This window comes from Electrophorus electricus, chromosome 6, assembly GCF_013358815.1.
Source record: "Electrophorus electricus isolate fEleEle1 chromosome 6, fEleEle1.pri, whole genome shotgun sequence".
NCBI lineage: Eukaryota > Metazoa > Chordata > Actinopteri > Gymnotiformes > Gymnotidae > Electrophorus > Electrophorus electricus.
This window is the reverse complement of record NC_049540.1, coordinates 11,775,799-11,791,788: the sequence shown is the minus strand read 5'-3', so window position 1 is coordinate 11,791,788 and position 15,990 is coordinate 11,775,799. Positions and strand designations below refer to the sequence as shown.

General features: G+C 40.9%; 2 protein-coding genes across 3 annotated transcripts in view; both read right to left on the bottom strand.

Moving 5' to 3' along the window:
• Positions 1-18: 18 nt before the first annotated feature.
• On the bottom strand, positions 19-982 carry LOC118241521 (Na(+)/H(+) exchange regulatory cofactor NHE-RF4-like). The gene is made up of 2 exons (XM_035526841.1): positions 659-982; positions 19-422 (listed from the first exon to the last, which is right to left on the bottom strand). The coding sequence occupies exons 1-2, from the start codon at positions 861-863 to the stop codon at positions 31-33; spliced, it is 597 nt and encodes a 198-aa protein (XP_035382734.1). The 5' UTR covers positions 864-982; the 3' UTR covers positions 19-30.
• Positions 983-4,161: 3,179 nt separating this feature from the next.
• abcg4a (ATP-binding cassette, sub-family G (WHITE), member 4a) overlaps positions 4,162-15,990 on the bottom strand; it is a 25,406-nt gene continuing 13,577 nt past the window's right edge. The window contains exons 9-15 of one of the 2 annotated variants that reach the window (XM_035527542.1): positions 15,168-15,313; positions 14,956-15,054; positions 14,563-14,731; positions 14,173-14,273; positions 13,734-13,892; positions 7,983-8,101; positions 4,162-6,420 (exon numbers count right to left, since the gene is read on the bottom strand). In XM_035527542.1, the coding sequence (XP_035383435.1) occupies positions 6,195-6,420; positions 7,983-8,101; positions 13,734-13,892; positions 14,173-14,273; positions 14,563-14,731; positions 14,956-15,054; positions 15,168-15,313 (1,019 nt within the window). In that variant the 3' untranslated portion in view covers positions 4,162-6,194. Of the gene's footprint in view, positions 6,421-7,982; positions 8,102-11,216; positions 12,023-13,733; positions 13,893-14,172; positions 14,274-14,562; positions 14,732-14,955; positions 15,055-15,167; positions 15,314-15,990 lie in introns of those variants that run through there. The other variant, XM_035527543.1, reaches the window with a different exon arrangement.

Genomic DNA, 15,990 nt, shown 5'->3' with positions numbered 1-15,990 from the left:
AGGAATTTCTTACCTGTTAGGTTTCATACCTCAAATGGTAATCAAAGTGAAGTTTAATATGTAACTTTTTCCCCATGTATATCTGCCTCTATCCTGGATATTATTGTTCCTAACTTGTTTGCAAATGTATGATGAATTATTTACTGGTTTAACAGTTGAATAACTCTTATATCTGATTCTAAATTCTGATTCTGAGTCCCTGATTAATGCATCCACCTCACCCACCTGAGTGTACAAGTCTTGGCCGTGGACAGTCATAGTGGTGAGGGTGACATGCTTTCCGCTCTGTCTGATTTTGCTGACGACATCCTCGTGACCCAGGCTATCAGTGGACTCCCCATTAACCTCCAACAGGAGCTCTCCATCCTTAATTCCTGCTGCCTCCGCAGGGCTGCCTGCATCCACCTCCCGCAGCATATGAACTGCACACACACACACACACACACAGTCATATCGATGGTGTGAAATATTATGAATGGCAGCCACCGCATGCTGGTCTTGGATGCCTTGGATCTACGACTTCATGTGTGACAAATTCAATGCCACAAAGCCTTCAAAAATAATCACATAAATTCCTTGAAGCCTCTAAATCTGCTACTCTTGGTGAGCCTTGTGAGACTCAGGCGTGATCACAAAGGCCTGCACGCTTGCGTCCCACCTGGCCGCCCTGCTGTGATCTTCTCCTGCCTGAGCAGGAAGCCGTAGCCTGAGTGGCCCTGCGCCAGTCGCAGTCTTCGGGGCCGGAGTGCCATGTTCTGGGGGTCAGCCAACACCGGCACGATGGGCATCCCCCTGCGGACGTAGCTCTTCTCACTCTCGCTGTCAATCACCAGCATGGTCATGTGATCGCTGCACTTCTTCATCTTAGAAAGTCAAAGGTAATCAGCACTGCTTCATATGCCTGAAGTTAGAATTAGGAAGTTAGGGTTAGGAATATGGTTAGATACATTAATTACTTTGTACCTAACATTCCATCTGATTAAATAAATACTATATGAAATGATAAATAATGAATCTCTTATGGGATCTCTTCTTCGCAGGTCCCCCATTTGCTGGACTTATAGTGAACTTCCCTTTCTCACCTATAGGGGGCACAAGTGGCACAAATCACCACACAAAAGATTTTCACACGATGCTACTCAGGCATGATAGGTGAGGGACCAAACTACAATAAGCACAGTGTTATCAGTGAAAGCTGAATAGCGGCTTCACTTCTCTAACCACATAGCTTAGTAAAGTGAAGATGGGCTCATGGGAAATGGAGTTAATTAGAATATTATTACTGTTCTGATGACTACGGAACAATGGGCATCTGGGACAAGTGAACAGATGCTGAGGCATCTGAGCGTACACAGCCGACGTCGGCCTCTCACACATCGCCATTTACATCGTTTTTATTTTCCTTGTCAAATGTTCACAGTGATTTGCATATTGCAGATTTGATCATGCCAGCATAACAAATTACCTCAGATAAGTCTTTTACAACATAGCTATGTATCAGTCTATATAGTTCTGACTCTGTGTTACTGAAGGAGGGAGAACGTGTGGTATTTCAGCACATGAGAAATCAGAAGACTGAAGCAGTACTAATAAGACTGAGTCCTGTAACACAGAATCCTGAGAGGAGAGAAGGCAGGAGATGTGAGGTAGAGTGAGTGGACCACACAGTCTACCTCACAGCTATCAAACTATGGCAAGGAAAGGAAGAATTAAGGAGGTTACCTGTGGACTGCCGTAATCTCATAGTGGCCTGTGTGTGTGTGTGTGTGTGTGTGTGTGTGCGTGTGCGCGCGCGCGCGTGTGTGTGCGCGTGCGTGCGTGCGTGTGTATGTCTGCGTGTGTGTGTGTGTGTGTGTCTGCGTGTGTGTGTGTGTGTGTCTGCGTGTGTGTGTCTGCGTGTGTGTGTGCGTGTGTGTGTGATTTTAATGAGAAAGGGGCACACATGAGTAACCCCTGAACATGTCTACACATATACTCACAACACAGACATGCATAGATAGTGCCTCATAATAAAGAGGTTTTGTCCCCCTTAAACCAGTTACACTTATATTAAGGATTTCTGCATAATCAAGACAGCAAATTAAAGGTGGGACTGAGATAGAATTTGATTCAGTAACAAATGATCATACAATATAGCTAGATCATACAATAATGTAGCTTAGCACAGACTGAAAACCTTTTCAGAGAGAGAGAGAGAGAGAGAGAGAGAGAGAACGAAGAGGAAACATTTTATTACATTTCATCAGTGATTCACTCCCATGGTCACGGAAGGCACTGAAAACAGAAGTCTGTAGATCTTGACTCATCAAGTAGGCGTAAATAATATATAATCCACTAATTGTAATTTTTTCTCTGGTGCACGTAACTTGCGAGCTATGAAAAGAAATGTGAGCTATGTCCTATTTCCCTTCCTTTACTGCAACACTGTCATGCGACCCATGTGAAGGCTTTTCTTTGGTTCCACTTTCCCAGTGTTCACTTTACTATGTTATGAGATGGCATGGAGGGAAAACTAAAACATGCCACGACTACTGTACGCATAATGAAGCACAAACAGAACATGAAAGTCCAAGCTAACGTGATCTTTGGTGTCCAAGAGCTCGTCTGCGTCTGCCTCTTGCTGTAGTTGTAAAAAGTCACCACAAGAGGTCTCTGTTAAAATGAGCAAAACAAAACAAAACAAACAAACAAACAAACAAACAAACAAACAAAAAACAAGACAGGTCCTAAGGCGTTAATTCTATTTATTCCAGACACAAGAGTAAGTGTATAAGAGTCCTATTGTACAATTTGTACAGCATCAAAATTCTGTCTTGTATGTGAGATTTGTTTATAGATCTGGTAAATGTCAAAGTGTATGTATCCATACATGTATGAGACACAGAAAATACGTGCAGGTATAATATATAAATGCATTTATTATAATAATTAGAACAGAGTCCAGTACATATATCTTGCATTTCTGATGAGAGAAACATTATCAAATAAAACAAAGACAAACAGCTCAGAAAGAATCGCAAGGATCCCTGTTTTCTGTGCACACTGTTTGCACAGACAGCAGTGCGAGCCACTGCAAACCAGACTGGTTCTTGTTCTCCAAAAAACCAAAATTTTCAAATTTGGTTATTTCAGTGATCAGCAGCATATCTTTTTCTAATTTAAGACATATGTTTTGAACAGTTTGTCTTTTTTTAAGGCATGCACGCTGGATTTGAAAATGAAGTGAACTGGCTTTGATGTGGTGTGATGAACAAACAGAAATACAATGGATCATTAATAATGCATTAGTCAAGGAATGTGCAGTGATGACAGAAATAAGCAACCGGGCTGGCATCTTTTGTTTGGGACATGTTATCGCACACAGTCTAATCACACACAGTACAACATCGCGGTACTTGAAATACTATGTGGATGACAATCACTGGAAAGACCACGAATAGTGGAGAATAAGATATAACACGGGCTAGGCACAGAACAATACTATTGCTATTAGAAACAGGTATTACCCAAGTCTCTACTCTAGAGGTTCTAAATGTATCCTTAATCCTTAATCTCATAAAACCTCCGGGCAAGGCTACATTTCGATTATGGACCATTTTCGAGTCTAGCTCTGCCCAATAATACTAAAGAATAAGGAATGGAAAAACAGTCAGTAGTTGACTGGAACCGCTACTGCAATGACTAATGTATGACGTGATTTCACAGAGAGCAATAAGATGCAGTTATAGCCATTCAAAGGGTGATTCTGATTCTACAGCATTATTCCCATGGAAACAAACAGTGCCTTTATGACACGCTAGCAGAGCTGGCCTGGAACCCACAGTCCCTCGCTCGCCCTTGGCCAAAACTAGTTGAGGAAGAGTAAACCCACTTGTGACCCACCCTGAATCCATATGGATACATTCACAAGCAGGAGTATTTCCCCTCACTCTTTTATTGCGACCCCCCCCACCCACGCCCCCCGGCGACCCTTAAAGCTATGTGCGAGGCAGCAGCAGGCGCAGATTGTTCTAGAACAAGAGCAATCATGACTTTACAGTAATATGTGTTTGTTCCAGAGAATTCAGCTTTGTGTTCTTATGATTTCCCCCCCCCCCCCTTGTTTCAGGATAACCAATTTGTTTAACAGTTTTTTTTGCTGGGCGGGGGTGGGGGGGGGGGTGTCATTTTTGCATGATTAGGATAAAACTAAAACAAAACAGCAAAAGTAGCCTGGAAAAGAAATAAGGCTTGAAGAAGTATATACTCTGAATATAATTCAAGAGTAACATGAATTCCTACGCAACTTTTTTGAGTCCATATTCACCATGCCAGTTACATTTACACATCACACGCATTGCACATCAAATTCATATAAAAGTAAAACTAAATACAAACCAATCTAAAAAAAGGTTATTTGCAGTTACAGCATTGCACATCTATTTTTGTAGTGTATATAGTTGGGTTATAATAATTCAGCATATGAGCAGACATATCACGAAACAGGAATTTAAAAAAAAAGGTTTTCAGAATAGCATTAAGTCCATCATCTGGTAAGACGTCACCATTGCACTGCAGCATTTCAGAGGCTGACTAACGTGAAAACAATTAGACGTGTGTAGTGTACGTGCTCATAATAGGCAGTGTATGTCCATTGAGGGGTTTGCAACAATCCACACTGTTAAGGAGGCACGAACTGTCCATCCAGCATTTTGCAGGGCAACTGGTAACAGACACAATGTTCCTGACAGCCCGGGTTTGCCCCAACAGTGGAGCTGACAGACAAAAAATGACACATGACTGGATTGCATGAACTCCACCTTAAGCGGGAGGAGCCTTGAACAGTCTCAAGTGAATCAGAGAGATATAGAACTAGAAGGAGTCCTGACCCCAGATGAACCCATACTGACTCGCCCACCAGAGGAAGCGTTTGGTTAGTTCCTTCCCTGCGTCTGGAAAGGAAAGCTCAGCAGACAGTAGTTATTCTCCACATTTTGGATGACTGACTGACTTTCATGTTCCTGAATTCAAGAAAAAGTTGTGTACAGAATTTGATGCACTGTATTGTAAAATTCTTAATTGTATTCCTGCAATCATACGAAAGCCAGTCAGCCAGTGTTGCATACTAAAAATTGCATCACATGGTGCAGCCGAGCCATCCAGATAAACACAAGGAAACGTTTTTAAAAAATGCAAGATTCCACAATATCCTTCACACCTAAGAGTGTCAGGCAAAAATAATTAGAGGGGGTTTATCCATGAGACAGATGGAGCTGTGAACAGCTAAAGAGTTTATCCAGGATCCCTCTTCCCAGTTTGTCCCTGACTGGATGAAAAGATTACAGGCAGTTCACATCAAACACACTTGCTTTAGTTACATATATCACATGTAGACTGGGAGAAAAACTGATTGTGGGTCCCTTGCCCAGAAGTGGCTATTGGTGTGTTAGATGTCGTCAGAGTAAGTCAAGGTGAGAAATGTGGTGCACAATCAAACATCGTGGCTAGTTCTGGGAACGCTGGAAAGACTCCGCTGGAGAACAGACAAGCATGGGACTGTAGACATGCTGGTTAGACTCTCACTGTCCCCCATATCTGGAGCAGGACAGTATAGTTACAATACAGGGCAGCTGGGTCTGCTTGTGTAAAATCAGGAAAAAGTGCCATCTGGAAACTAAGCTGCATTCAGAGTGGATTGAGAACAGTCACTCGAATACTGAAGTGACCCGTAGAAAAGGCTGTTGACTTTAGGACAGTTTAGACTGCAGTGCATGGAGTGAGTGAGAGATTGACTAGTGGGACAGGTACGTTGTACCTCCAGCTCCACTGAGTTTCACTCTGATCCATCATGCTTCTTTGTTACAGTAAGAATTTGGACATCATTTTACAATGCATCTAAAAAACAACACTGCATGGAAAGAGTCTGATGAAAAAGCAACAGTTCATTTAAACAGGCACAGCCTCAACTGACCCCCTAATGTCTCTTACGTCAGGAGAGTGGCGAAGCATACACTTAAAAGGAACTCAAGTTCTTCAACCTAAGAGGAATAAGAATGTTGCTCAAACAACTCAAACAACTCAAAATCGGGTTGCATTGGTTTCAAAGGACAGAGGTCATTGCTCTGGTTCACCTCTGCGAGGTAATTATGTGATTGGTGTGCAAAGGAAAGCAAGTATGGTGGTCGGAACAAAGCGTGCTGGCTGACTCCGAATCCTCAGCGTTCCGACTTGACTTTGTATCGGAGTACTAGGTAGGTGGCAAGCCGGAGGGTCAGGAAGAAGACCCCCAGGACCATGAAGTCCACATAGAGCTTGGCGTCCTCCACGTCCAGTAGCTGCAGCACCTCCTCGGGCTTCTGGAACTTACATACGACACCTGGGCACTCCAGTTCCGAGCGGTTCATACCGTAAATAGACAGGATGACGCCCTCGAAACCATACCTGTGTGGTCAGGGGTCAGGCTGGGTTAGCTGTTTATGTTCAGCATTTGTGATGTGTTAAAGACAAAAGGGCCAAGAAGGTAAAGCTGAAGGCAAAAATTGAGGATTTGAGGATTTCAACTACAAGTCCCACCATTCAGTGGATAGGACTTTGGGTTATCAATTGGAAGGTTGCGAGTCCAAATCTTGGCTCTATCATGTGGCCACTGTAGGGCCCTTGAGGAAGGCCCTCTGGGCTCCAGGGGCACCATACAATGGTTGACCCTGTGCTCTGACCCCAGCTCACAAGGAAGCTGGGATATGCGAAGAAAAACATTTATTTGTACTGTATACATGTGTATATGTATGTATGACCAAATAAAGGCATTCCATCTGGTCTAGATCTTAATCAGTTGCCAGATATGGTGTTGTACTCAGAAGGTAAACAGAGCACATAGATTTAACATTTCCACTTGAGGATGCAGTAAATGAAGCTTTCAAAAGGAACAATCTGAAATATGCAGCTTCTCTGAGGTGAGAGCACATGGGTGGCAACTGTATATTAATAATAAGATGGTAAAGACATGTGCTGGAAAATTTGTAGCTATGTCTGCCACATCCTTGCTTGTGTAATATGCTTATATAGAGGTCGTATGCTAAGGCCAGCTGCGAAGGTATTATGAAGTAGCTGTAAGGGCTAGTAACTGTGGATGAGCAGAGCACAGGCTAGTCGGGGCAGGTGAGTAGATTGTCTGGTCTTTTTCATGTCTAGAAAGGTATGCCCACATGGAATTGATTAACAGTGCCAGTGGGGCTGGGTATGACCTTAATCACCTGGGGTGCCAGGATGGATCTGCCATGTTAGGGAGTGTTTGATGGAACTAGTGGCACTGGACACACATTTATGGTGTCAGTGGGGCTGGATATGGTCGTAATCACCAGAAAGGCCAGTGTGGATTTATGAGCTTGAAGGGATGCGGGTCTGGTAGGACACCAGACCTCACTGTTTAGCTTTCTGGTGGGTCGTTGTCTTAATTCAGTGAAACACAGGTGAAGGGGGGGTGCCTGGCTGATGTCGCCTGTGAAGAGCTTGCCAGGTAGTGGTGGGTTGTAGAAGTTTATTATGAGTGAATTGAGTGGGGCTTGGGAGGAGGGTGTGCTGCGACTTACAGGGGCCCTAAACAATGACAAGATTATAAGGTGGTGAAGCCCAATGTGATATTTTATCATGGGGTCCAAAGTCCCTGGTGGCACCTCTGTGAGTGGTCTGGGCTCTATGTGAAACCCTCTTGGTTTGGTACAGGGTATTGGACATCTCATCCTGTGTATAACTGCATAAGCCTCACTTCATGCTTGAGCTTTAAGATTGCTACGGGCATGATGTTTTTCATGCCTAGAAAGTTATTGATAGTGGGAGCAGTACATCTCTATAATGAATTCAAGCGTGGCGCTTAATTAACCAAAAATCAAATTGATTCTACTTTCCTTTTGCTCTGAGACAGAGATTAATCACATATATGAATTGTTCAGGTTGTACAATTGCGTGACTTGTTTAGATGTAGTTTAGCTCTTAAATTCACAGACCTGACATAGGAGACGTAGGAGCTCCACTGTAGGTATTTGGGTATGGTGTCAAAGTTGACGAAGAAGCCTGAGAAGAGCAGGACCGGAATGGCTGTGACCGGGCCGACAAATGTGGCTACCTGGAGAGACACGAAGTGATACAATATGGTACAGGGAGTCAAAACAGGTGCAGTGGGGAAAGCAACAGAGAAAATACAATTCAAGGACTAGAGCTGTGTGTGTGTGTGTGTGTGTGTGTGTGTGTGTGTGTGTGTGTGTGTGTGTGTGTCAGAGGTGGGTAGTAATGACCATTGTCATGATTGGCCCCTCCTAGCGTTCCGTCTCCTTTATTGCCCTGTCTGGTGTCTTTGCTTTGCTTCCGTTTTTTAGTTCCATTCCATCATTTGAGTTTCATGAGTTTCCCCCATGTCTTGATTAGTTCTCGTTAGGTCATGTATTTAATCCCCGTGTTTGCCTCAGTGTATTGCTGGTTATTGTCAGTCCAAGTTAATCCACACCTCTGTTGTGTTCGCTTTACATAACTGTTTGTTGTATCATCTTTTTTCACGCTGCCTGTATTTTTGTACATAGCCTGTTTTCTGTTGTTTGTTTCAGTTTACTTGTTTGTAGTTTTCGTGTTTTACTTTGTTTGTTTTATCATGTTTCCCGGATCCCTCCATGTTGACTCTTTTACCCAGGACCATTCTAAGGACTCTGACTTTAGATTTGCTCCTAATAAATCTCACTTTTCTCAGCATATGTGTCTGCCTTGTACTCACTCCATGTTACAGCTACATTTACTTTGTTACATTTACTCAAGTACACTGTTATATTTGTCAACGTACATTCCTTTACATTTTAAAATAATTTTTATATTTTGAATGCTTCACAGCAGCCTGTCAAGTGTGGGAGGGTTAGTGAAATCCCTAAAGATGATCACTGAGTGCCACCCCATAGCTTCAGTGAACAACTATATACTTTTCAAGCAGGATTTTGTCGCATGCTTTACACTGAATGTAGTTGGTAACACTGAGAAACAGGCTTGCACTTCCATTTGTTGCAAAATCACTCTTTTACAAATACGCTGTGGAACGTTATAGCAGAACAACTTAGAGAATCATGAATTTTTGTTCCTGAATATTTATTTACAACATTTAGCAGACATTCTTATCCAGACGTCTTACAAAAGTGCTTTGTCATTTACTCATAGAATACATCCTAGCCAGTAGAGTAGGTTAGAGTCCAATATACCAATGAACTAGAATACAGGAATCAGTGCTGATACCTAGAAGTACAGGTATAACTACATTTAACTGTTTAAGCGTGATGGTATTTGTCTCTAGCAGTAAATGACTTGATCTTGTTTAGCCTATGCCTTTAATACCCAACAAGCAAGTGTGGCTTTGTTTCCTAATATTTGAGCTTTTTGATTAGCTAGGCTAATTCTAGCTACCAGGTTTTAATGTAGGTGTGGTGGCATTTAAATGATGGGACAGAGAATTATTGGGAAAAAATGACTTATTGCTCCATGAAGCAGTGAAGTGAAAATGGGTTTCATGTTATGTGCAAATTGTAGGGGCCCCTAACTGAAAAGAGAGCCCTGTTTTCTTTGCTAGTTTTGCTACTTTATTCATAACAAGAAGGCACAGAAAGCACACGTACATATATGCACAAGCTATGTCTTGATTTGAATTGCACTAGCTGACCAAAAAGGCTCGCTGCTACCTTTCATGGTGATGCTGTTACAATAAATTATCATCAAAAAATGGAACTCTCTTTTCAGTTAGGGGCCACAAAATTTAAAAGGGAAGTGGCGAGCATTTTTTGGATAAAAGTGTCATGTAAATGTAAAGGGTATCACTTGTTGCAATATGAGATCCCTCATAAAAAGTCTAGAGTGAAAAAGTACGTTGTTAATGGCTATTAATGAAAGCCCTAAAAATAATAACTAGCAATGTATAGCACATTTGTAAAAAGGGCAACTGATCTGTTGATTGCCATATGGGCTAGTTAGTTCACGTTCATATATACTACTAATCTGACATCTTGCTGGTAACTTAGCTTAGTTTGCCTTCTCCATCAGTCACCATTACATGGGGTCAGATATTTGTTAGCTAATAAGTTACTTCCATATACCCAGCAACACATTCTACAGGTCAACACATTCCTGCTGCCCCTGTTTGTGTGCTATGACTGTTTACTTAATGATTTTGTTGTTTATGACCTAATTATTAGCCACTAATAAAATCAGTTTAAACCATTCATAAAATTTTATATTCAAAGCAATAAGCTTTAGCCTTTGGAACTAATGGTTTTGGGATATGCATACCCAACTGCTTGCCTGTTGAAATTTGCCTGTAAAGGTGTGCTGACATTCTGATTGCTTTCTTGCCTGTTTTCTGTCTTTCATGAGTGTTTGTCTGCATAGTGTCAGTCTTTCTGAACTGACTGCCATTCACATGTATAACTGTCTGCCTTCTGATCCTCAAGCCTGCCTGCTTACATGTTAGATTGCTGTGTGTCCACCAAACTGTAAAAATGATTTATGCTTTTCACTTCATCTTGCCTTTTCAGAACAAAGTATTCTAGGAGAGTCCTAAGAAACATCCTAAGATGTTCAAAAATCTTAGAATAACAATATTAATTGTAAATGATTCTTATTTATATAGCATATACCTTACAGAACCCAAAATCTCAAGGTGCTTTACACTGAAATGAACGAACAATATTCAGTAATAAAACACTGATCAAATAAAACTGTTAAATCATGAAGTATTAATGTAAAAAATAAAATTAATTTAAACAGAATTTAAATTAAACAGGCTAAACAAGCTGAACAAATAGGCCAAGCTAAAGAAGCAACTCTAATCTGTATTAAACACCAATAGAGCTTGTACTCTAAATACTTTCTGGACTATTCCAAAGTATCGGAACAATAAGTGAAACATGTTTCATCAGCCTAGTTATTTTAAAAGATTAGACAGTAATCTTAAAGGAATTAGTCTTATTTTCCTTATAATGTGCTAAAGTAGAATAAAATAATTTTGATTGTATTGTGCAATTAACAGAACACAACATGGACCAGAGCTCTATTAGTGATTCATCCATTAAACAGAGAATAAGAATAAGAATCTATAAATGTAGACCTCTCAAAATTCTTTGGCCATGGATGTTAGATGAGGCTGTTGTTGTTTGAAGAACGATAAACTAACAAAGAATTTCAAACATTTCCTTATATATTTTTGTTGTTGCCATAGTAAAACTCCTTCACCTCCAAAGGTGGCATGGATTTCTCCAGTATTTCAAAAGGTCAGTTTACAATGACCAAATTTGTTATTCATCAGAAAATTGAATTGTTGCTAATAAGCAAGATTTCAGCACAATTATTTTGCTATCCTTATACTTAACATCATTTAGTCAATCATTCTCTGCGGTTCTCAAAACAAGAGCAAGTCAAAAAGCACAAAACAAGACGAGCATAAACCTGTGAGGAATGACAGCAAAATGCTCCTTGATGGAGCCAAACAAATCATCTCAGACTTGGAGAAGCTGGATATTGCACCAATCTTGACCCATTTTGTGATGAATCTGACTGACAAGTATGCCATTTTTAAACCTTTTTTCTTTTTCTGTTTTTTCTTTATAATTTTTGGTATACGTTTGAGTGCATGAGATTTTAGCATACATATTAATTATAGTTTTAAAAAATGCTTTTATTCACATTATTCTAGGCAGTGGAGATCAATCTGGAAAGCAATCACTAGTCCAGTAAGTCACACCACATTGCTTAGACATCAACATGTTTTAAATGGGATTAATTTTAATTGTAAATCAAACAACCGAAGCCATTTTGGAGCCATTTTCAATGTTCACCTTTCTATGTTATCTCTCCTTTCTTTCACAGGAGACAAAGGTCATGATCTCTCATATGTGTTCAGTCATTGTGGACATTGTCACTGAAGTAACTGTGATGGGTCTTCTTCCATCTCTGGAAGAAAATTTAGGTGTTGATGTAAGATCAGTGTTGCTTTCAGATTCCAAGAAGGAGACTGCAGATTTTTCTGGGAACAACACAGAGGATTGGTCTGATGTCTCCGCTACAACGTAAATTTGAGCAAAGCTTCATAGTAAAAAGCTTGTTAAGATGTTTTTTAAAAGACTGTCTCTAATATCCCATACTTTTTTCCATACACAATTACATCAGTACACAACAATTTCAAACCAATAAAATTAACACATACTGTCTGCTACATCATCTTAGTTAATAATTCAAGATTATACTATATTTTATTATTTAAGGTCTGTAGAATCTTGCCTGGGAAGAACACCTTTACAGGACCTATTTGGCATTACTGAGGACATGGTTCTGAACAATATTCAAGAAAGGATTCAGTTGTCCCTGATTAAAGTGTACTCTGAGGCAAGATCACAGGAGTTGACCAGTGCCATAGTGAAAGAGGTAGTGCGCCAGGTGAACTTGGCCTTGCAGGTGAACATGAATGAGGCTGCATTGTGTTCTTTACCACCTGTGCTCCGTCCAAGTAATTCACCTCCAATTCACCTCCAAAGCAGTCAAAAAAGTGGTTAGTATGATTTCATCCATGTTGAATGCCTTCCGTACCAGATATTGTAAGAGAAATCATTCAGTTTCAGTCCCTGTGAAGGAGGGGACAGCTCACATAGACTCTCTAAGCAGAGATGTTAGGACTGCAGTTATTGATACACATCGCAGTCGCCTGGATGACCATGAGAGAGACCCAATGTTGATGAAATTCTGCTCTACTTTGGAAGATAAATATTCAGAAGCAATGAGTGAGGTTTTGATGGGACATACTAAGAGTTTGGCATCGTTATCCTCAGATGTCCAAGGATGACTCTTTCTCTGCTGAGAATCAGCACCCTAACACTGGCTGCTGCTGCAACCCCAGGTGAGAGCTTATTGCTACAAACACATATGACAATTTAGTTGTGCAGTTCTAATCAATAAGTTTTTGGTCTTACGATAGGTGATGAAAATGCCCCCCCCCCCGCCCCCCTTCAATGAAGGCATCAGCGCTTTTCACAAGGATGTTATCGTTCTTAAAAAGGCAATGCTCAAAACATCAATAAAGCCAAATTTGCTAAAACATTGCAAAAAAAAGCTTATTTTTTATCTCTATATGCAACTGCATGTACAACCAGTGCTGGAGGAACTTATTACCTTATTACCTTATTAGGTTTCATACTTCAGATGTTAATCAAAATGAGGATTTTGAGGAGAATATGTTTAATAAGCAACTTTTCTCCCAAGTTTACCCACCTTGTGCTTGTCTTCCCGGTTTTCGATTTCTCCATGTTTTTCAGACCTCATCTCCTGCCTGACCCCTGGACACTCCTCAGACTCTGCCTTGTGTTATTGATCTTGGAACAACCTAACTACGAATACCTGCCTGACCCACTGATCTGTTTAATTAAAAAATAAAACCTCCTGTGTTTGGATCCTTGTTTGTGTGTGCAATCGTTACTATATATATATATATATATATATATATATATATATATATATATATATATATATATATATATATATATATATATGTTTAATATTTCATTAAATGAAGTAACTCACTACTTGCATAGTCTTTTTAACATATACTTTCTTACTTTTACTTAAGTAATAATTTAAATGACTACTTTTACTTAAGTAATTATTATTTTAATGTAACAGTACTGTGAATACAATCTTTGGCTATTCTACACACCTCAGGTGTGTGTGCATGCATAATGAGATACCTGTAGGGAGGTGGAGGCTGCTCCAATGAGGAGCCCCAGTGATTGGGCCACCAGGGCTGTGGAGGTGGATAAAGCCATGAAGAGAAGGTACCTGCCAGCTTCAGGGGGCTGCTCTGTCATCCAGTACACTATACTGCAATACATGATGGGACATATGACCTGTGTGTGTGTGTGTGTGTGTGTGTGTGTGTGTGTGTGTGTGTGTGTGTGAGAGAGAGAGAGAGAGAGAGAGAGAGAGAGAGAGAGAGAGAGAGAGAGAGAGAGCGAGAGAGAGAGAAATTACATAGTTAGATGGGAGAAAAATGAGAAAGCCAGTGATGGGTCATTATTTTTCTTAGCTTAGTTTAGTTTTGACATTAAATAAACAGTAGCTCAGATCAGGCACCAGTGTAATATATGAGAGAGTAATACCACAGTAATGCCAGAGTAATGTCCATACCTGGAATGGAATGTCAGCCATGGTCTTGGCCAGGTAGTACGCCTTCAAACTGTACCAGTAGTTAAGATGTTCCCTTATAAACACTGACATCTCCAGGGGAACTGGAGGAGTAATAGAAAGTTGCTCCATTTATTTAATCTTGTATCACAGAAAACATTTTTCTCATCCACTATGAGAGATTTTAATCCAGTTGTTATCTTCAGAGCGCATTACACACACACACGAGCACAACCCCACAAACATAAGAGAGCAATTGTCAGTGCTATAAATCCATGCAAATTGTAAGGACTAAAAGACGACCTCATAAGTAGGTTTTCTTTGCATTTCCACATGTTGGTCCTCAAAAGTGAAGCACTCCAAACACACACACACACAGACGCACAGTCTTACATGTCAGGACAGTGGGCATAAGTGCTGCAAACATGAGAAAGAGCATGGAGAAGAAGAGGAAGCCAGTGTTGTTGAACACTTTGCTGGCATCATTTCCGATATTCAAGTAGAGCAGGCCAATGAGGACTCCAATACACAGGTGTGACATCACCCTGAGGTGGGTCAGTACCTGGACACACACAAATGCAAATCCTTAAATCCAACACAAATAACCTGTTTTAATTCTCCTCCATTACCTGTGTGCCACAGTAACCAAACCAAAAATCCAAAATCATGGCAAAATTGAAAATGAAAAAGATTTTGGGCCATTTACCTAATCCCTATGACGTACAGAGATCTACTTTCTAGAAAAAATCAGGCAGCAGTGTTGAAAGATCGTAGGAGGCCTCTCACCATATCTCTGCATATAGTGATAAAGGTTCTTTTGAAGAGAATGCAGAACTGGGTGAGGGTGCTGGTGGCGAAGGTGTGTTTCTCAATATATCCCGACTCCTGTGCAGGGCACACAATAAAATACGTTAGAGGTTGCCAGAGCATACGTTGGGACACGCACCCACGTGGGCCGCACGTCCGCTGCATGCGCCTGGGTGTGACTGTGCACACACGTTGTTACACTGGGTGGGGCAGGACGACGTGGAGTCGCTCTTGTCGCTGGAGTTCTTCTTGCTGCCGTCCGAGCACAAGCCGCCCTGCACGGCCTCGAACAGCACGGGGTTCAGATCGCCGTATTCTCCCGATGCCACCTCAATTACTGCAGGGAAACAGACGAAGGCCACGTGTGGATCATATGTACTATGACCTAGGACAATTTCTGCTGTTTTATGAAAGCTTTTCATAGTTATAGATAAACTGTTACTAATACTATTACATTATAATACTATTACATTATTGCAGACTGTAAAGTTGAGTGGTAAAGAGGCGGACACGTGTGGAGAAGAGCGAGATTTAATAGGGGCAAATACAAAATCAGAGTTGTTAAGGCAGTCCAGGGTCAAAGAGCCCACACGCAGTGCATGGGGATACATGAGTAAACAAAATAAATACACACGAAGGCAAACGGGGAAGCAGACTATAACTCAGGGCTAGGAAACACGGAGTACAAACCAACACAACCATACAAAATAAACATACAATCATCAAACCTAACATTCAAACATTCAATGAACAGCCAAAGCACAGGGATGAAGACATGGTTTAAATACATGAACTTAACGAGGGACAGGTGTGGAAAATCAAATGAGGGGCGGAGAAAACGAAACTATGGCATGAAACTAAAAAATACAAGACAAGGAAAACACGGAATATGGATCCCGGGAGGGACTGATCGTGACACAGACTGAAGCTGAAAAAACTGTTACTCTCCTCATAAAGCCTTTATAAATCAATAAAACAACATAAGGAACAGAATATTGCTTCCATATATCAACA

What these genes read in the sequence shown, in the direction of transcription:
- LOC118241521 (XM_035526841.1), bottom strand. Translation starts at nt 863, where the DNA reads ATGAAGAAGTGCAGCGATCACATGACCATGCTGGTGATTGACAGCGAG. An exon ending in GATCACAGCAGGGCGGCCAG is followed by an intron (nt 423 to 658) that starts GTGGGACGCAAG and finishes GTGTGTGTGCAG; the next exon opens with TTCATATGCTGCGGGAGGTG.